At 40.1% G+C, this 22,504-nt stretch overlaps 1 protein-coding gene across 2 annotated transcripts in view; it reads left to right on the top strand.

The window, feature by feature from the left end:
- LOC121981501 (very-long-chain aldehyde decarbonylase GL1-10-like) overlaps positions 1–21,599 on the top strand; it is a 132,385-nt gene extending 110,786 nt beyond the window's left edge. The window contains exons 3-6 of one of the 2 annotated variants that reach the window (XM_042534062.1): positions 20,976–21,123; positions 21,203–21,235; positions 21,325–21,429; positions 21,536–21,599. In XM_042534062.1, the coding sequence (XP_042389996.1) occupies positions 20,976–21,123; positions 21,203–21,235; positions 21,325–21,399 (256 nt within the window). In that variant the 3' untranslated portion in view covers positions 21,400–21,429; positions 21,536–21,599. Of the gene's footprint in view, positions 1–20,975; positions 21,124–21,202; positions 21,236–21,324 lie in introns of both variants that reach the window. The other variant, XM_042534061.1, reaches the window with a different exon arrangement.
- The last annotated feature ends 905 nt before the right edge of the window (positions 21,600–22,504 follow it).

The following is a 22,504-nucleotide window of genomic DNA, read 5'->3' as shown; positions in this document are numbered from 1 at the left end:
GGCACACACTTCCATAATAACGAGGGTCTTTGTTCCTTTATAAAGTCGGTATAAAGGAGACCTGGTCCTACTCGATACACTCAGGGTGTACTAGTGTAATTATATAGTCGAGATAAACTAATACCTAATTACCTACGACCTTCAATGGTTTGTTCCTTTTCCATTTTTGGTGAGCTCTTTTTTATAATTTATAGTGCGATAACATCATCTTACTGTGACACCACATCTATGTTATCTGATATAAATTAAATGAACAACTTCAAACAAATGTAATTAGACGAAATGTGATTCTTTATTCATAATAAATGTTTACAAGCTTGGGCTTTAAGTATACATTCAACAATCTCCACTTATACTAATGACTAATTGCCATATCTTCTACCATACATCGATTCCTTCCACATGCCGATCGAGCTTTCGTGGGAAGGACCTTAGTGAAAGGATACGCGGTTGTCGTGATGCGATCTTGGCGATGACAACTTCTCCTCGCTTCAGATATCTCGTATCGGTGGTACTTGCGCTCTATATGTTTACTTGCCTTATGAGCTCGTGGTTCCTTGGAGTTTTGCTGCACCACTATTATCACAATAAATTGTGATGATTTTGAACAAACCGGGAATCACATCTAAGTCCATTAAAGTTCTGAGCCATACTGCTTCTTTAGGCGCCTCAGGTGCTACGTATTCAACTTCCATGGTTGAGTCAGAAATTTAACACTCCTCCGTGAAATGGCTCCACCTCTAAAGTAAACACATGGCGATGTAGACTTCTTATCCCTATCGATTGGAAATCTGAATCAAGTGTAACCCAGGGGAGCGGATCAATGTGCTTGGTAAACTAGCATATAATCTCTAGTCCTTCTGGTACTTGATATATGCTACTGATCGATGTCCTTGTCGAGTTACTCGATGTCTGCTGACCAAGCGAAAGCGGATGTCGGTCTCGTCATTGCATACATTAGGCTTCCCTACGGAAGTAAGGAACTGCTTTCATGTCCTCTATCTCTTTTGATGTCTTTGGAGACATCTCTTTAGATAAACTTACTCCATGTCTAAAAGGTAGAAACCTTTCTTGGAATCCTGCGTGCTAAAACGAGCAAGGATTGTATCTATATATGAAGCTTGGGATAGACATGACATTCTTTTCTTGATCCCTTATAACTTTGATCCCAAGAATGTGTGCACTCTCTAAGTCCTTCGTATCAAATTGTTTGACAACCATACCCTTACGTCGATAATACCTTGACATTGTTGCCAATTAACAAAATATCATCTCGTATAGTACAGAAATACCACCACGTTTCGTTACACTTCTTATACACAAGACTCATCGGACTTTGAATAAATCCGTATGGTGGATTACTTCATTAATAGGATGTTCAAGACTGAAGCTTGCTTGATCCATAAATGGACCGATTGAGCTTGCACTAGATGCTCTTTGCCTTTTCAATGAACCCTACGGTTGCTTCATATGAATGTTCTCTTGAAGACTTCCATTAAGGAATGCAGTCTTGACATCCATTTGCCAAATCTCATAATCCGTATGAGCGTGATGGATAAGTATCCGGATAGACTTAAGCATGGCTCTCGGTGAAAAGGTATCCTCGTAATCGATTCCCTCTTTCCGATTACCCGACAAGCCTAGCTTTGAAGGTCTCTACCTTCCGTTTGTCCCTCTTTTCCTTTTGTAGATCCATTGTTGGTGCGACCTTAGGTCGAGGTTGACTGGTTGACCCAACTCAAGTTGACTTGACTCGAGTTGTATTTTGATGTTTGACTTGGGAAGATTGTTGATGCACTTTAGGTCGAGGTTGACCTAGTTGAGTTGCATGTTGATGTTTGACACTCGTGAGGAGTTATTCTTGATATGGGACAAGAATAGATGTTTGGGAGATTATTGGTGTAGTAGGTGAGTTGACTTGACACTGAAAAGTCAAGTATGGAGACTTGGCTTGGAAAGGTCAGCGGGGAGCTTAGCATCGAAAGTCAAATATGGAGACTTGGCGGGAAAAGTCAAGTATGGAGACTTGGCTGGAAAAGTCAAGTATGGAGACTTGGCGGAGAAGTCAAGCGGGGAGCTTGGCACGAGGGAAGTCTGGTGAGTGAAGCGAGGCGGTGGGAAAGTCCTGGTGGATGTTGGTGTGGAAAGTCTGGTGAGTGAAGCCAGGCGGTCGGAGAAGTCAGTGAGTGAAGCCGAGGCGGTGGGAAAAGTCTAGCGGGATGTTAGGCGGTGTGGAAAGTCTGGCGAGTGAAGCGGGCGGTCGGAGAAGTCACAGTGAGTGAAGCCGGGCGGTGGAAATGAGTGAAGCCGGTGAAAATCCTAGTGGTGAAGCTAGGTGAAAGTGGAAGTCACGGTGAGTGAAGCCGGGCATTGGGAAAGTCTGGTGAGTGAAGCCAGGCGGTTTGGAAGTCTGGTGAGTGAAGCAGGCGGTTAAATCTGGTGAGTGAAGCGGTGAAAACCTAGTGAGTGAAGCTAGGTGAAAGTCTGGTGAGTGAAGCGGGCGAGGAAAATCGGATGGATCGAGGGTGATCGGACATACGGTGTTGGGGAGTCAAGTAGATCGAGGGTGATCGGATACTTGGCACGAGGAAAGTCCAAGTAGGTCGAAAGTTGACCGGACACTTGCGAGGAGTTCTAGCAGTCGAGGGTGACGGATGCTAGGGATGAAGTACCAATAGGTCGAGGTTGACGGATATTGGTTTGGAAGTCTTGGGATTTGGTTTGGACAAAACCAAGCTGCGGATCGGTCACCGGACGATCGGTGATCTCGATTTGTTGATCGGTGCGGTGGCCGATCGAGATCAACGAAGCTTTACGTTCGATTCTTGTCGATCAGTGGCCGTCAGCAACAAGCGCAAAAGCGGTGATCGGTCCGGACCGTCGGGCCATCTTGATCGATGCGGGGCCGTCGAGGCGATATCGCGAAGCGAGGGTGGGATCGGTCGTGGACCGATCCAGGTTGTCTTTGATCGGTCCGCCGATCGAACCCGCGAAGGTGGGCGGCTACGTGAAGAAAGCGTCGATCGGGACCGATCGAAATAAGTCTGATCGGTCCCGGCCGATCGGGCACTAGCGTTGCGTCAGCGGCTGAATTCTTCATGTTTTCTTCGCTTTCTTGGCGGTATAAAAGGAGGCTACTGCGCGACTAAACTTCTTCTTCTTCTTCTTCTCTTTGCACGCCTTCTGGTGCTTGAGCTTTCTTGAGCTCTCTATTCGTGAAGCTTCGTGTGAGCTTCCCGGTGGTCATTCTGCTATCGTTACGTGAAGTTCTTTTTCGTCAGCGGAAACGAGTCGAAGGCAAGATAGTGTGTGTTTTTACATTCTTATTGTTCTTGCTTCTTGTTGTATTTCTTGTACACTTATCTTGCTGTTGCAAGAGACTTTGTGGCGAGGTTTCTCCACCCAGAAGGAGTGTTTGTATTAGCCGGTTTTCCGGGGACTCATCCACCGACGGATTGATAGGCTTCGTCCACCTTACGGACACGCCGAGGAGTAGGAGTTTCATCTCCGAACCTCGTTACATCGACGAGTTGAGGTTTGGTTTGTTTTGCTTTCGTTTCCTTTTGTTATTTCCGCTGCTAACCTAATTTGTAGAAAGAAACGCGAGAATTTGGGGTCGGCTATTCACACCCCCCTCTCTAGCCGTACGAAGGATCCTAACAAGTGGTATCAGAGCGAGGTCGCTCTTCATCGGATCAACACCCGTGGGAGCAAAGCTAGAGATGGATCAATTCGGAGAAGACATCACCATTCCACCCTTCTACAACGACAACTTCGCATATTGGAAGGTAAGGATGATGTATTTTCTTAGGACTAATATGTTGAATTGGTTTTGTGTACAAGAAGGTTTTACTCCTCCAATGGATAAAGAAGGAGAGCCTCTAGAGAAGAACAAGTGGACAAAGGAACAAGTCCATCAATCCACGATCAACAATGAGGTAACTAAAACAATTGAATTTTCATTACCTACTAATATTTTGCGTAAGATAGGTGAATACAACAATGCCAAGGAATTATGGGATAACTTGGCCAAGTACCATGAGGAGAGCTCAGCCATGAAGAGGGCCTAGTGAACAAGTAGCTCACATCATGGAGGAGGCGAATTGGAGTTGAGGCTACTCGACATCCAAGGAAGAAGAGGAGGAGAGTTCCTCTTGTTCAAGTTCGAAGCAAGAAGAAGCATCTACCTCAGGAAGGGATGAGGAGAGAGCTCACCCATCCCAAACCTAGGTAACTCAAGCATTTCAATTTCAAATAAGTTACATATAATATGCTTTGAGTGTAGGAATTTGGGCACTCTGAGTAAGTGTCCAAGAGGGTGAGAAGACTCCACCGGCGCGAAGGTCAAGGTGGCGGAGTCCCGAGGCAAGGAGCACGTGGTGTGCTTCGATGCAAGGGAAGGTCATTGTCAGGGGGGAGGCAACCTCACGAGGGCAAGAAACCGAGCACTTCTATAGGGGGAGCTAAGGCAAACCCTAAGGTATCATTTAAGTCTCATTCGTGCAATAAGATACATGCTAGAAATTTTATTGCACTAGTCAATAATGATAAGCATGATAACATTAGAAATCAATACACATGCTTGGGTGCCAAACATGTGAGCCTAGATAAGGATAACCCTAGGAAAGCCAACCCTAGAATTACCTCATCTAAGGTTAAGGAGAACCTAGGTAGGAATCCCAAATCAACTAGACACATGCCTAGGAATGCCTCAAGAAAATGACAAATCAAAATTGAGGTATTAGAGAAGGAGAATCAAGTCTTGAGGTCGAGACTTGATACTTGGAAAAGGCTCTTAAGAACTTGGAGAAGTCATCTCTAGGGTTTAAGGGTCAAAAACCAATGTCCAAGGACAAAAGGGTTTGGGTCACAAACCTAAGTCCCAAGTGGTCAAGCCCACTTATCATAATGTTCCATTCAATTATGGAACAAAACCTAGAGCTAGGAAGACCACCACCAAGGTCTGAAGGGGAGTCACCTAGAGTTGATCTTGATGAGTCCCAAATGACCAAGGCTTTAAAGCCTAAGAGGGCCATTAGGAGGGTTGCTAGGGCAGTCATCCCTAGTGAATATTTAGTGAACCCAATGAGCTCTAATAGGTATTGGGTTCCTAGGAGCATCTTCTCTACCCCATAGATGGGTTAGAGAGTGTCAACTCCGATTAGAAGGGTAGTTAACCCAACTTTGAGGAAATTGACACTCAAGGAGCATTTTCAAGGTCTTGATAACCTTTGGAAATGAAAAAGAATTATTATTTACTCCTTAAAGAGTAAAATGTGCCATTATGGAAAAGAATGATTTTAATTGGCACAATTTGAGGAAAACCTAGAGAAATACCATAATTGGGATTTTGGTTTTCTCTTAGGGATATATGGGCAATCTAGGGTTAGATTTTAAGTTAGCTAAGGCTAAGGATACTTAGATACGGATTTAGGTATTTTATTTGAGCTAACTTGCCATGATTGGTTGCCATATGCCATGCCATGACATCATATTTATTTTATTATCATTTGAAATGTCATGATAATGCTTAGGTTATCTATATGTCATGTGTTAGTTTAGTTTCAAACTTTATGCCATGACATCATGACATTGGCACATGTTTTCATTTATGTTATTAATTTATGCCATGTCATCATCTCTTGCATTAATAATCAATGAAATTGATTTAAGGATGAAAAACACATTTTGATATTAAGATCAAATTTGTGTTTAGAAAATGCATGAGACCTTAGTCTAAGATACCTAAACCCATATCTCACATCAAATTGACTTGAATGTGATTTGATACACCTTATATGTGTGTGAGATATTAGGATCATGAGTCAGGATCAAGTACATGGTTCTTGTACCTAGATGAGCCTAATTCAAGAAATGGGGATCGTAGGGAAAGCTTGTGTACAAGTCATGTACATATAGCCCTAAGATTGTGGTCCCAAATTAAAAGGTTTAAAATCATTTTGAAATTGATTTGAAAAACCTTGATGAAGCTTTCTAGTGATAGCACTCATCATTGAACATTGTGATACAAATTAACTTTGAACTATTTCAAAGTTTTGAATTTTGTATCAAGATTTGAAAATGGAAACTATTTTCATAGAAAACTATTTTTCCTTGATAGTATATGTTATGAGGAGTGTATCCTCAAAGTTTCATAATTTTTGAAATTTTCTGGAATTGTTTATGGGTTTCTGAATTTCGGGTAAAAATTCAGGAATTACGATAAGGGATCTTGGATCGGTCACTGGACCGATCCGGGAAGTGTGGATCGGTCCGGAGACCGATCCGGTAAGAGGCGGTGAGGCAGTCCGATCCGTGAATGTGGATCGGTCGGGGACCGATCGATGGGATCTGATCGGTGCGGTGACCGATCGGCGTGCCAATGAATTTCAGCTGTATATAAATTCCGGTGTGAAAGTTGTGGTTTAGGTTTCAAGGGTTTGAAACTCTCAAGACATTGTTGGTGCAATGGTCGAGGGGAGTTGACTTTAGGGGAGTTTTACCTAATTGTCGAGAGGTTGACTTTTAGGGGGAGTTTTTACTCCAAAAGACTTTTAAGGATTAGTGATATGGGATTATCACTAAATTGATTGTTGAGTTTAGTATCAAGGGGGAAATTAAGAGTTTCAATGAGAGGTATGGGACTTTCATTAGGAAGAAACTCTTAACCTTGATACTCTCCTTTTTCTTTTTGATGTGTGTCAAAAAGGGGAGAATGTTCATTGGAGAATTATTGGAGAACCCAAGTTAGGTTATCGGGTTAACCTAAGCTAGGGAAAGAATGCCAATGAATGTTCAAGGAAGAACATTGGAATTCTTTGTGATGTGTGTCAAGGGAGAATATTGGAGAACCCAAGTTAGGTTATCGGGTTAACCTAAGGGAGAATGTTCGAGGAAAGAACATTGGACATTGGAAGATGGTTGGAAAACCTAAGTTGGGTTATCGGGTTAACCTAACTTGATTATGATTTTGTCAAACATAAAGGGGAGATTGTTGGTGCAACCTTGGTCAGGGTGACTGGTTGACCCGACTCAAGTTGACTTGACTCGAGTTGTATTTTGATGTTTGACTTGGGAAGATTGTTGATGCGACTTTGGGTCAGGTTGACCTGGTTGAGTTGCATGTTGATGTTTGACACTCGTGAGGGTTCTATTCTTGATATGGGACAAGAATAGATGTTTGGGAAGATTATTGGTGTAAGTGTGGCAGGTTGACTGGTTGACTGAAAAGTCAAGTATGGAGACTTGGCTTGGAAAGGTCCAAGCAGGAGCTTGGCGTCGTGAAAAGTCAAGTATGGAGACTTGGCAGGAAAAGTCAAGTATGGAGACTTGGCTGGAAAATCCAAGTATGGAGACTTGGCGCGGAGAAGTCAAGCGGGGAGCTTGGCACGAGGAAAGTCACAGTGAGTGAAGCGGCGGTGGGAAAGTCTAAGCGGGATGTTGGCGGTGTGGAAAGTCTGGTGAGTGAAGCGAGCGGTGAGAAGTCTGGTGAGTGAAGCCGAGGCGATGGAAAATCTGGCAGGATGTTAGGCGGTGTGGAAAGTCTGGCGAGTGAGCCAGGCGATGAGAAGTCACGGTGAGTGAAGCGGGCGGTGGAAATCTGGTGAGTGAAGCGGTGAAAATCCTAGTGAGTGAAGCTAGGTGAAAGTGGAAGTCTGGTGAGTGAAGCCGGGCATTCGGAAAGTCTGGTGAGTGAAGCCAGGCGGTTTGGAAGTCAGGTGAGTGAAGCCGAGCAGTGAATCAAGCTGAGAAGCGGTGAAAACCTAGTGAGTGAAGCTAGGTGAAAGTCACAGTGAGTGAAGCCAGGCGAGGAAAATCCAGATGGATCAAGGGTGATCGGACATAGGTGTTGGGAAGTCCAAGTAGATCGAGGGTGATCGGATACTTGCACGAAGAGAAAAGTCCAAGTAGGTCAAAGGGTTGACGGACACTTGGCGGTCGAGAGTCGAGGGTGACGGATGCTGGGATGAAGTACCAATAGGTCGAGGTTGACCGGATATTGGTTTGAAGTCTTGGGATTTGGTTTGGACAAAAACCAAGCTACGGATCGGTCACGGACCGATCGGTGATCGATTTGTTCGATCGGTCGGTGGCCGATCGGATCTGAAGCTTTACGTTGATTCTTGATCGATCGGTGGCCGTCGGCCAAAGCAATGAGCGGTGATCGGTCCGCGGGCCGATCGAGGCCATGTTCTGACGATGCGGGGCCGTCGAGAACGATATCGCGAGCGAGGTGGGATCGATGCGTGGACCGATCGGTGTCTTTGATCGGTCCTGGGCCGTCGAGACCACGAAGGTGGGCGGCTTTACGTGAAGAAAGCGTCGATGCGGGGCCGTCGAAATAGGTCTGATCGGTCCCACGGCGATCGAGCACTAACCGTTGCGTCAGCGGCTAGAATTTCTTCGTGTTTTCTTCGCTTTCTTGGCGGTATAAAGGAGGCTGCTGCGAGCCTAAACTTCTTCTTCTTCTTCTTCTCTTTGGCCTGCTTCTTGGTGCTTGAGCTTTCTTGAGCTCTCTACTTGTGAAGCCGTGTGAGCTTCCCGGTTGGTCATTCTTTGCTATCGTTCCGTGAAGTTCTTTGCCGTCAGCGGAAACGATCGAAGGCAAGATAGTGTGTTTTTACATTCTTATTGTTCTTGCTTCTTGTTGTATTTCTTGTACACTTATCTTGCTGTTGCAAGAGACTTTGTGGCGAGGTTTCTCCACCCAGAAGGAGTGTTTGTATTAGCCGGTTTTCCGGGGACTCATCCACCGACGGATTGATAGGCTTCGTCCACCTTACGGACACGCCGAGGAGTAGGAGTTTCATCTCCGAACCTCGTTACATCGACGAGTTGAGGTTTGGTTTGTTTTGCTTTCGTTTCCTTTTGTTATTTCCGCTGCTAACCTAATTTGTAGAAAGAAACGCGAGAATTTGGGGTCGGCTATTCACACCCCCCTCTCTAGCCGTACGAAGGATCCTAACACCACTTGCATCCAACGGCTTTTACACCATCAGGTGGTTCTACAAGCTCCCAGACTTTATTAGAGTACATAGACTCTATTTCAGAATTCATTGTCTTTTGCCAAGATGCTGCATCTATATCTTGGAGTGCTTCGTCGTATGTTCGTGGATCAGGTTCATGTTTACCCGGGATCAAGTCCGAAGACTCTCCCAAAAACATGAATCTTTCAGGCTGCCTTACAACCCTCCCACTACGACGAGGCACTGTCTGTGGTTGTGTATCATGTGTGACACGTGTTGTAGTCTCTTGTGGTACTTCATCTTGTACTATTGGTACTGAAGTAGACATGTCCTCTCTAAGTTCTTCTAAAACAACTTTGCTACTGGGCTTTTGATCCATTATATAGTCCTCTTCTAAAAACTGGGCATTGGTGCTAACAATGACCTTCTGGTCTTTAGGACTATAAAATAAACCACCTTTTGTTCCTTTGGGATATCCTCTGAAACCACGCGAACTTACATGCGGGTTCTAACTTATCGACATCTGGTTTGACATGTCTTTGGACTACCCCAAATCAGAATATGTCTTAGGCGGGCTTTCGCCCATTCCACAATTCTATGGGAGTAGAAGAAGCTGATTTAGAATGTACTAAGTTGAGCGATATCTTCTTTGTTTCGTATCATACCAAAGCAATTTGGTAATTCAGAATAACTCATCATTGATCTAACCATCTCCATAGTCCTATTCCTTCGTTGCCACACCATTACATTGGGGTGTTCCGGTCTGCACAATTGGGATTGAATCCGGCCTCGATAAGTAATTCTAAACTCTCCTAAGAGGTATACCACGATCGATAGTAGTGTCTTGATACTTTTACCTAGTCGTTTCTCCGCATCGGCCTTGTATTCTTTGAACTTATCAAAGCACTTGGACTTGCGGCGCATTAGGTAAATGTATCCATATCTTGAATAATCGTCTATGAAAGAGGCGAAATATTCAAAACCTCCTCTTGCACGGACAGACATAGGACCACACAAATCGAGTGAACCAACTCTAACACTTCTTTGGCTCTATACCCCTTGGCCTTGAGCGACCTCTTGGTCATTTTACCTTCAAGCAAGATTCACAAGTTGAAAAATTTTCCAACTCAAATGAACTCAAAAGTCCATGGCTATAAGCCTCTGAATCCTACTTAAGTTAATATGTCCGAGCCTTAGATGCGAAAGATATGCTTGGTTCATTTCGAAGGTTCTTTTCTCTTATTAGAATTAGAAGATGAGTTATAAATTTCCATGTTTTGCTTTGTGGAAGAAATTGGATTTAAAGTATACAAATTGCCAACTAATGTGCGAGCAGATAATCACTTTATTTCTTTTAATAACTACATCGTTCTTGAAAAGCGAATATCCATCTAAAAGCAGTTTAGAACGAAATTAAATTCTTTCTAAGCTGAGTGCATAAAGACAATTTCTTAAAACCAAATTTTTATTTCTACTAAAAGATAAGTGACGTCTAACAGTTGCCACCTTAGTAGCATTGCCCATATGAACGGTAATCTCCCTTGAGATAGTCGTCGGGTTTCTGGAACCCCTGCAAGGAATAGTACAGTGGTGCCCGTATCTACACACGGTCTTGGTAGATAACACCGCTAAACATGTTTCAACAACTAGAGCATGAGATATACCTTTGCTTTGGTTCTTACGAGGACAGTCCGCCTTCGATGTCACTGCTTGCGGATGAAGCACTTGCCCTTCGGCTTCTATTCCGACTTTAAATCCGTACTCGAGATTTATTCACTTTCTTTCTTGAACCGACTTGTTTCTTCTTCTTCTTTCCTTCGGTTTAGAAGTAGAACCATTTTCAACATAGTGAATTTGAGCATTGTGTGAAATAATCCTTCTGCTTGAAGTTAAGCCAGTGGTTCCGCTAATGAATAAACCCTCTTATTCATATTATAGTTCAGTGAAACGCTCAAAACTTCTAGGTAGCGTTTGGAGGATCATATCGATCTGGGTTTCCCCATGATTTCTCCTCCAGGATCCGTATCTCGTTCGGATAAGCCATCATCTTTAGGATATGATCCCTTACAGTAGTACCCTCTTGCATGGTGGTGTCATTATCTTTCTCATGGCTTCTTGCCTAGAAGCCCTATCTTGATGACGAAGAGTTCCTTGAGATTGTTCATAATATCATAAATTTGTTGGTAAATCTTGATGTTGCAATACATTTGACATTGAAGCCAAAATGTAACACCGTGCCATCTCATCTGCTTTTACCCATTTCCTATGATATTGATCTCCTCTTGGGTAGATTCACCGATAGTGCATCGAGGCCTTTCGGTCGATGCATATTTTTAGCAGTTAGAACAATGTCGGGTTTCTTTTCCAATCTATGTAGTTTGGTCGAGTAAGTCTATTCTGTTGAAGTATGATGGACAGTGGGTTGAAAGACATCCTAAGAATCACAAATAACTTTTGGTCGAACTCTAAATTTAGAATAATATTGATTCCTCAAACAATACTATTTTAAATTAACACCTTACACCGTGAATTTAGTATGCCGCGTTAGTGTGGACGTATACAAATTCAACATTTGTAAAGGAGGTTTAACCCATTAATTTTATTATCTTGTCAACTAACTTTTTGACAAATAAAATTAATAGTTGGTATTATTGGTCACACAAATAATAATAGTGACTCAGTTGGGAGGATACTATTAGATGTGTCTAAGTGTATACCATTACTTGACACTAAGTCCATTAATAAGATTATGCCCCTTCCGTTGGGAAGATCTGCGCTCTTAATTAATTTCCTATAGTCATCCAAAATGGAAGTACGTTCTAGTGATCCTGAAACAAGCTCATCCGTTATGGAGGAGGCACTCGAGCCAGACTTGTTTGCATCACTTACAAACCGAATGGAGACCATGGGATTTATTTAAAATCCTCTCCCTTAGTTATTTATAAATGAGGAATTTTAACTATGCTAGCCTACTAAACTTGTAAACTAACATGCACACGTAATATAAAAGCAATAAATAGAAAATCTAATTTTCAACTATTATGGCTTTTATCTTTAATTATCCTCCGTATGTTGTCATCAAAATTGCTTTGCCATATTTGGCCACATAAGGTCTAGTCACATCCATCTTGCTCAGGGTTCATTGCGCCTCTGGTCCTTAGAAGGTTCCGCTTTGCAAGATTCGATCCATGACATAAATAAATTTTACATTTTGATCCTATATTCCATAAAGGAATGTACATGTATCTAGATCAAAATAAAATCTAATAAAACTAAATCTGCTCTGCTTTTTTAATACAATCATGCACACATATAAATTGCCCTTGACATGTCCAAGGGTCGAATCACACATAATTAACTAAAAACCATAATAGTTGGATCCTGCGTCCACGAAGTTAGCACATCCTACTATTATCACTGTCTAAATTATGTATGACATGTGCGTAATTAAACTAAATACCAAATACGCAGGCAAACCCTAGCTCGATACCAATTGTTGGTTGCTACTCGGAAAACCTATAGGTTCCATGTCAAAAATTTTGTACAAAGGTCTGAACCTTTTCCTAGCTACCATGTGTTCTTTTAAATTAAATTTTGGATCGCCTGCGGAACTTAACACGTTTGATCCAAAACTTAATCTATTTGTTCTTTTAGGTTTTGACTTGGATCTCCTGCGGAACTTAACACGTTCGACCCAAGTCTCTTTAAGTTATTAATTCCATTAAATATTAATTTCCATAAAAGGTTCCCAGTACTGACGTGGCGAGGCACATAACCTTCTTGGATATGGGAGCAACCACCACCGACTAGACAAAACCTTTAATAGAAAGCTAATATTTAATTTCCTAAAATAACTTTAGGTTAACCAAAGAGAACAATCAAATCACAATGAAAAGAAAGAAACAAAAGAACACAACTTCGAAAAAACATATTCGAAATACTAGAACGTAAGCCTCTTGTATTTGGTATTATTTCCATAAATAACTAGCATGATGCGGAAATAGAAATTACTAGTTATACCTTGTAGAAAAACCTCTTGATCTTCTACCGTATTCCTCTTCTGACCTCGGACGTTGTGTGGGCAGCGATCTTCCAGATGAGAAACCACCAACCACCTTCTTCTCCTCGAGCAAGGTTCGCACGAAAAGCTTTACCAGGGAGAAAAACCAAAATACTAACCAAGCTCCAAGATGCTAGCTTTCTCTCCTTCTTCTTCTTCTTCTCCGGTAGTATCCGTCCCACAAGAACTCCAAGGAGAGGGAGGTTCGGCCACCATAAGAAGAGAAGGAAATGATGGCCGGCCACACCAGGAACAAAGAGGAGAGGAATAATAGATGTTGTGTCTTGTGAAGGCACCCTCACCCTTCTTTTATATTCCTTGGCCTAGGTAAATTAGGAAATTTAATTACAATAAATTTTCCTTAATTTCCTTGACATGATTTAATTGAGAAAAATAAAATAATATTTCCCCAATTAAACAATGATGGCCGGCCAATCAATAGGAAGCAAATTGGACAAGTTTCAATCAACAATTAAAACTTTCCTTATTTGTTTCCGGAAATTTAAAAAATAAAATTTCTCTTTAAAATCTCTTCATGGTTAATAAAAGGAAATATCTATAATTTTAATTTTATTAACATGTGAATAATTTTAAAGAAAATAAAACACTCTCCAATCTACAAATAAGGAAAGAGATCTAATCTCTTTCTTTAATCTTTGTAAATCTTTTACAAGGAGATATTTTAATTTTAATTCTCTTTTAAATTAAATCTTCCACATAATAATAAACATTAAAATTAAATTTTCTTTTAATTAATTATGGCGGCCCTACTAGCTTGGGTTCAAGCTAGGGCCGGCCACCCGGCCCTAGCTTGGTTCCCAAGCTAGCTTGGCCGGCCCCCTTTAGGTGGGTATAGAAGGTGGGTATATGTGGGTATAGTACTCTATAAATAAGAGGCTACGATAGGGATCGAGAGGAGGAATTGGTTTTGGTCTCGATAAAATTAAGCATCTCATGTTGCCTGAACACCTTAATTTTATCAATGATAATTCATTCCACTAGAGAACTATCATTGAACTACCGATCCCAATTACATTTTGGGCTCCTTCTTATTATAGGTGTGTTAGTCTCCTGTGTTTAAGATATCGAATGTCCACTAATTAAGTGAGTTACTGACAACTCATTTAATTAATATCTAAGTCCAAGAGTAGTACCACTCAACCTTATCGTCATGTCGGACTAAGTCCACTGCGAGGTTTAACATGACAATCCTTATGAGCTCCTCTTGGGGACATTATCAACCTAGTATCTCTAGGACACAGTTTCCTTCTATAATCAACAACACACACTATAAGTGATATCATTTCCCAACTTATCGGGTTTATTGATTCATCGAACTAAATCTCACCCATTGATAAATTAAAGAAATAAATATCAAATATATGTGCTTGTTATTATATTAGGATTAAGAGCACACACTTCCATAATAACTGAGGTCTTTGTTCCTTTATAAAGTCAGTATAAAAGGAACGACCTCAAATGGTCCTACTCAATACACTCTGAGTATACTAGTGTAATTATATAGTCAAGATAAACTAATACCTAATTACACTACGACCTTCTAATGGTTTGTTCCTTTTCCATTTTGGTCGTGAGCTACTGTTTATAATTTATAAGGTACTGATAACATCATCTTCTGTATGTGACACCACATACTATGTTATCTACAATATAAATTAAATGAACAACTACAAACAAATGTAGACAATTAGACCAAATGTGATTCTTTATTCATAATAAATGTTTACAAAGCTTAGGCTTTAAGTATACATTCCAACATACCCTCCTCGGATTTCAACTCAGAAATAAAATCAGTAGTAAAATAATAGCAACTTAATTAAGGAGACAGAAAATAAATCAGAAACAGAATTTAACCTGGTTACAACCAAGAGGGTTGTTAATCTAGGGCGATGAAAAGCGCACTAACAAAAATCTCCTTCTCTGAAGGCGGAGAAACCTTTTACACTTTTGGAAGCTCACTAGTTGCTTAGGAATTGCTTACAGTATCGATTGCTTGAGTTCTTCTCTAAAGCTGCCCGAGACCCTCTTTATATAGGGGTTCTCGAGCTTATCAGATCACCTGATCCTTCGGGATCAGGTTTGACTCGAGAGGGATCGGTCGACCGATCCCCAGGTTCGGTCGACCGATCCCCAGGTTCGGTCGACCGAACCTGCTGTATCTGCCCATTCTTCCGTCCAGGTACAGCCTCTGTGGATCGAGCTTAGGTTCGGTCGACCGATCCTTTTGTTCGGTCGATCGATTGGCCAACGGTCTCTAGCTGAGTTGGCCCGATCAAACTGCTCGACTTGGTCTCTGGATATACTTGGGTTCGGTCGACTGATCAGCATGTTCGGTCGACCGATAAGCTCTACCAACGTTCAGCCTCTGACGTGGCATCTGACGTGTCTGCTGAGGTTGGTTTCTGATAAAGAGGGGTTCGGTCGACTGATCAAGGGGTTCGGTCGACTGAACCGTTGACAAGTCAACTTCCTATTAACTTGCTTCGGTTCGGCTCCATGGGTGATTGCGGCCTACCAGAATAGGGCTCACCCGAACCCAATTCCCGGTCTTCTCCTCGAGCATACTTCCGTCCGGCTTCTCATCCCTCGAATGCCGCGCACGTTCTTCTCGCTCCACCGGAGTACTCTTCCGCAGCTCTCCCATCCTTCGGACGCATCGAGTCCGTCAGCTCCCTTCCCGTGCCGTCTTTCTCGCTAGCTACGTCTTCCGCTCGACTTCCTGTGCTCCTAAGCTCCTGCACACTCAGACACAGGGATCAAACATAGCAGGACCTAACCAACTTGGTTGATCACATCAAAACACCCACGGGGACCAACAGCATGTTTGCGGGTTATCCTAATGGAATGAAAGGAGGTTTATTTTATAATCCTAAAGATCAAAAGGTCATTGTTAGCACCAATGCTTGATTTTTAGAAGAGGACTATGTAATAAACCATAAGCCCATGAGTAAAATTGTTCTTGAAGAAATAAGAGAAGACACGCCTACTTTAGTACCAACGGTACAAGATGAGATACCATAAGAAACTACAACACGTGTCACAAATGATGCACAATTACAAGTAATGTCTCATCGTAGTGGGAGGGTTATTTTTGGGAGAGTCTTTGGACTTGATCCCTGGTGAACATGAACTTGATCCCTGGACATATGATGAAGCAAGAGATCTTGGAACATCCGGTTTAATGAAGTGATCCAGTCTTATGGATTTTTTCAGAGACCGGACGGATCTTGTGTATACAAGAAGAGTAACGAAAACATGGTGGTATTTCTTGTAGTATACGTAGATGACATTTTGCTCATTGGCAACAATGTCAAAGTGATTGTCAGACGTAAGGATATGATTGTCCAAGTGTTTTGATATGAAGGACTTGGGAGAATGTGATCATATTCTTGGGATCAAAGTAATAAGGAATCACAAGAAAAAGATATTGTCCTTATCCCAAGCTTCATACATCAATACTATCCTTACTCGTAAACTCCAAGAAAGGTTTCTTACCTTTTTAGCATGGAGTACCCTTATCTAAAGAGATGTCTCCTCAGACATCAAAAGAGATAGAGGACATGAAGGCAGTTCCTTATGCCTCGGCTATTGGAAGCCTAATATATGCGATGCTATGTACGAGACCGGATATCTGTTTTGACGTGGGCATGGTTAACAGATATCAAAGTAACCCAGGACTAGGACATTGGACTGCCGTAAAAGCATATAAGGACTAAAGATTACATGTTAGTTTATAAGGCAGATAATTTGCTCCCTGTGGGTTACACGGATTCAGACTGAATGGGACAATAGTAAGTCGACCTCGGAGTTTTGTGTTTACTTTAGGAGGTGGAGCCATAAGAATAGAGGAGTGTTAAGCAGAAATGCATTTCAGACTCCATCATGGAAGCTGAGTATGTGGCAGCCTCTAAGGCAGCCATAGAAGCTGTATGGCTCAGAAACTTCATGATGGACTTAGATGTGATTCCTGGTTTGTCCAAAATTATTACAATTTATTGTGATAATAGTGGTGCAGTAGCAAACTCGAAGGAACCACGAGCCCATAAGGCAAGTAAACACATAGAGCGTAAGTACCACCTAATACGAGGAGAAGTTGTTGTCGCCAAGATTGCATCAGAAGATATCCTGGTAGATAATTTCACTAAGGCCCTCCTTCCGGCGAAAGCTTTTGATGGGCATGTTGAGGGGATGAGAATTAGACATATGGCAGCATATATGGAGTATAGTCTTTTAGTATAAGTGGGGGATTGTTGGGATGTATACTAAAAGCCTAGCTTTTGGTATAAAATATTTATTTTGAAATGAGAATCATATTGGTCATGTCTGCATTTAGTTAAATACAGTTATCCATTTAATTTATATTGTAGATAATATGGTATTTGGTGTGACACAGAAAATCATGTTATCAGTTCCTTATAAAATTACAAATAGTAGCTCACAATCAAGATAAAATAAGACAAACCATTGGAGTAGTTGTAGTGTAATTTGATATTAGTTTATCTTAACTATAAAATTACACTAGTATACTATATGTGTATTGAGCAGGACCATTTGGGGTTGTTTCTCTTTATACTCACTACATAAAAGAACAAAACCTCTGTTATTATGGATGTGCATACTCTTAATCCCGATATAATAATAAGCACGTATACTTAGTATTTATTTCTTTAATTTATCAATGGGTGAGATTTAGTTCGTTAAATCAATAGGCCCGATAAGTTGGGAAATGATATTATTTATATGGTGTGTTGTTGATTATAGAAGGAAACTGTGTCCTAGTAGTAATCTAGGTTGATGATGTCCCCTTGAGGAGCTCATAAGGATTGTCATGTAAACCCTGCAAGTGGATTTTGTCCGGCATGACAATGAAGTTAAGTGGTACTACTCTTGAAGCTAGATATTAATTAAGTGAGTTGTCAGTAACTCATTTAATTAGTGGACATTCGATATCTTAAACACAGGGAGATTAATGCACTCATGATAAGAAGGAGCCCATAATGTAATTTGGGATTGGTGCGGTAGTTCAATAATAACTCTTTAGTGGTATGAATTATTATTGATGAACTTGAGTTGGGTGTTCGAGGCGAACACAGAAAGCTCAAGCTCATTAGGAGACCAAAACCAATTTTTCCTCTCAGTCCCTGTTGTAGCCTCTATAAATCCTTGTATCCACCCTAAGCTCATCTTCTAGTTCATGTTGCAGCCGACCAAGCACATCTTGGTGTCCAATATGTGGTCGGCCAAGTCCTTCATGGAGCTCAAGTAGGGGTCGGCCAAGCCATGCTTGGTGACCAAGCATGGGGTCGGCCAAAGTAAAAGGAAAAGGAAGATTTTTATTAAAAATAAAATTTTGTTAAAATTTTTCCTTATTTGTAGTTATCTACAATGGTTAAAAGAGAGATTTTATTTTTGTTAAAATCTTTCCTTTTTTGTAGTTATTTACAATGGTTAAAAGAAACATTTTAATTTTGTTTTTAATCTTTCCTTTTATAGTCATCCACATGGTTTTAAAAGAGAGTTTTTTAATTTTTAAAATCTTTCATTTTATAGCTATCTACAAAGGATTAAAGAGAGATTTTAATTTTGTTAAAATCTTTCCTTATTTGTAGTTTAAAAGAGATATTTTAATTTTTGATAAAACTTTTCTTTTTTTGTAGATGTCTACATGATTTAAAAGAGAAAGATTAATTTTAAAACTTTCCTTTTGTTGCCATGTACAATAGGTAATTTAAAAGAGAGAGATTTTAATTATTGTTAAAATTTCCATTTTAAAGGGGGAGGCCACAAATAAGAAAGTTTTAATTATGTTTAAAACTTTCCTTTTTTTGCCATGAGCAAGAATTATAAAAGAAGAGGAGGTGATGCGTTATGGAACAACACATATTATTATTCTCCTCTTCTCCTTGCTTGTGGCCGACCCTCTCCTTCTCTCTTCCCTTAAGGCCAGCGGCATCTATATTCCCTTCTTCCTCCTTCTCTTCCTTCTAAGGTCGGAGCTCGAAGAAGAAGAAGGAGAAGACAAGAAGTACCTAGGTGGCCGGTTGCTTGGAGGGGAAGAAGAAGAGAAGGAAATTTCCTATTTTGGCATCCCTTGGTGGCTTGAGAGGCTTGGAGGAAAAGAAGTGGTTCAGGTGGATTCCATCTTGGTAGATCGTTGCCCACACAACATCCAAGAGGAGGAGAGGAATACAACAAAAGATCAAGAGGTCTTTAGCTACAAAGAAAGGTATAACTAATTAATGGTTTTCACTTCGAATTAATTAGAATTAGTTTTTTTTGCATGGATTCTGAAACACCAACACAAGAGGCTAGCGGTTTTATGTTTCGATTTCGTGCTATCGATTTTGTATTTCGATTTTGCGTTTTGATCTTGTGTGTTTTTGTGGTTTCTGTAGTTAAACCTAGTGTTACGGTAAGAAGTTAAATATCCAATTTCTTTGAAAGGCTTTGTCTAGGAAGTGGGAAATGATCCCATAACCAAGAAGGCCTAGTGCCTCGCCATATTTAACCTGGTAGCCAATCTTTGAAATAGATATTTAATCAACTTCTGTAATATGGTTTAACTTAGGAGGATCGTATCGGTTAAACTTGGAGTAAAAATGTTAAGTATCGTTTCCAATCCAAGTTTAACTTCTGAAGAGCAACTTGAATTAATAATGTTAAGCATCGTTTACAATCCAAGTTTAACTTCAGTAGAGCACATGGGTAGCTAGGTTAAGATCTGTGCTTGTACAAATTTTTGTACAGGGGAAACATAACGGAATCCAGGTGTAGCAACCAACAGGACCAACGCCAAGGACCCCTTCCTTGGTTTCAATTTTGTTTTACAGAGAAGAACGAGATCTTCACCCAGTCAGCAGAACTACCACTTCTCCGATTTTCCAGCTTCACGCCTTTGGACAGGATCATTCAACATATCTTTTAGTACTGGAATTTTGATGTGCTTTGCATATTATTATTTCGGTCATATCACAGAACAGTTTTTTTTAAACTTTGTGTCGCTTAAAATTGATCAATCATATGAAGCCACTGATTAGTAATATTTGAGTCCTCTCGGATGGGTCTAGTGGTTAGCGTATGAGGTGTTGCCACCATTAGGTTTGGGGTTCGAATCTCGGCAAAAGTCGAGGTAAATGTCTCCCTTATGTGCTACTCACTATTCCAAAAGTTAGTAGCCGTCCGTGTTTTATCTCCTCCGTGTTAGTCCTGGGACAGATTGGCGAGGGCGCTGGGGACGAGCGTATTCACCTTTTGTCACCATGATTAATAATATTTGATCTTCTCAATTGATTCTATTCGTATTTCACTTTGATCAGTATATATATATATATATATATAGAATTTTGTTATCCTGCGCGACGCCACAGTGCGCGACTGTGCGCGCCGCGCAGGATAACAACGGTTTTTAATTTTTTTTATTTTTTTTTAATTTATAAAATAAAAAAATAAAAAAAAATATTTTTTTAAGAGTTTATTTTAGGGTTCAGGCTTTGGTTATAGTGTTAAAACTATTTTTTTTTTAGATTTTACCTCTGGGGTTTAGGCTTTCCAATTAGGTTATAGTGTTTGGTTTTAAAAAAAAATTAAAATAAAATTAATTTAAGTATTTATTGAGTATTGTAATATGTTAAGGGGATATATTAAGGTATTAAAAATTTATATAAGGAAATGTTAAATTTTTTAATTGATTTTTGAAATTTAAAATATTTAAAAAATTAAAAAAAAATAAAAAACTGACCGATCTCCTGCGCGCGCGCACAGTCGCGCACTGTCGCGCACAGAATCAAAACTCTATATATATATATATATATATATATATATATATATATATATATATATATATATATATATATATATATATATATATACCCTAGCATATTGTAGGCAGATACTGACATTTTATTTTTGCTGTATGCCTTTATGAACAGATATGACTTCCCTTGGTCTCCAACCAAGTTTGTTCCCTTCTATGGAGGAGCCATATATCATGATTATCATCATTCTGTAGGATATCATAGCCAAAGCAATTTTGGTTCATTTTTTACCTACTGTGACTATGTTTACGGCACAAACAAGGTCAGTGAATCTTGCCGGTTTCAGTTCCAATGAGAAAGTTGATGCCACTTAACTAACTTCTTTCTTTCTATGATCACAGGGATACAGATACCGCAAGGCACTCCTAGCAAAGGTACTTCCCAAACTTTAAAATTTTCTGTTAATCATTATCAGACTTTGCATTTGCACTGCTTAGATGTTCCTGATTGTTTGTGACAACAGTTAAAGGCGCCGTCGTCAGACTACAATGAAGAAGGACAAACCCATGGTTTTAAGAACGACCGGAAGTTCAATTAGGCTTATGGTTCTCTTGCATGAGCTGTACTGGTCTGTTTGTTAGTTGCAAACTTCTACCTAGCAGATCTCTCACTTCATATTGCAATAGATAATAGAAGTGGGATTAATTTGTGTCCTGTGTGTGTGATCTTTGCAGAATTGGGTTGATTATATCTATATCATCAGGATATTTCCAATAAAGGTCATCAGTTCGCCTGTTCTCTTTGGTGGCCTGGTCTTTGCAGATTAAAATTTTCAAAATGCTGATAGTATATATGCACATCAAGGAGGGTACTTCAACTAGGGTTTTATACTCCAGGGACTAAAATGGAAACTTTAGAAGTATGGGAAAATTAATTTTCTCACTTAGAAATACACATTGCTAAGGCTAAATTGCATGTCTTTACTAATTTTAGAATTCTTCTCATTTTCAAATTTTAATTTTACAAATATGGTACTGTGAGATTCAAAATTTTACATAAATGTAACTGAATTTTTTTTATTATTATTATTAAGAAACCGTATATGGGTGCAGTTGATATTTGTATGCATTATTGTTCTAATAAATTTTGAATAATTTTTGATAAGTATAAAATATCTGGTTAGATGTTTAATTTCTCTCATATAAAGGCCAACTGTAATAAAGTAAATGCCCATTTACTTCCTTCCAAAAGTATAGGATACTTTAAAGAGGCCGATAAGATTGCTCCAATGGGTGCATTAATTCACTCACACAAAAACCAGCGCCTATACCAAAATGATCACAAATGAAAATAGTCATAACTGTAAATTCAGCTCTAATAATGAATGAATTGTTTTAATGGTTTCTTTAGTGAGACACTCGCGAACTTCTGCCCTTTTTCCTTCCCATTTCACACACCTATGTTACTTGGATACAGGTATGAGTATTGTACATCTCCAATGCAGGCACGTATTAAGGATAATAATAATCAACTTGACCATCACTTTGGGACTACAACTATCAACAAAAAGCATAAGATAAAGAGCTCAGATGTAAACTAGGTGTTTAGGACAAAATGGTACTGATATGGATATATCTTGAGGACTTAGTGGGAATTAGAGAGAAAGGGAGGGATATTTTGATCAAATCATTGTTTAGGGTTGG

This window comes from Zingiber officinale, chromosome 5A (assembly GCF_018446385.1).
Source record: "Zingiber officinale cultivar Zhangliang chromosome 5A, Zo_v1.1, whole genome shotgun sequence".
Lineage (NCBI taxonomy): Eukaryota > Viridiplantae > Streptophyta > Magnoliopsida > Zingiberales > Zingiberaceae > Zingiber > Zingiber officinale.
Note: the sequence above shows the minus strand (reverse complement) of the source record. Positions and strands in the feature narration are given on the sequence as shown.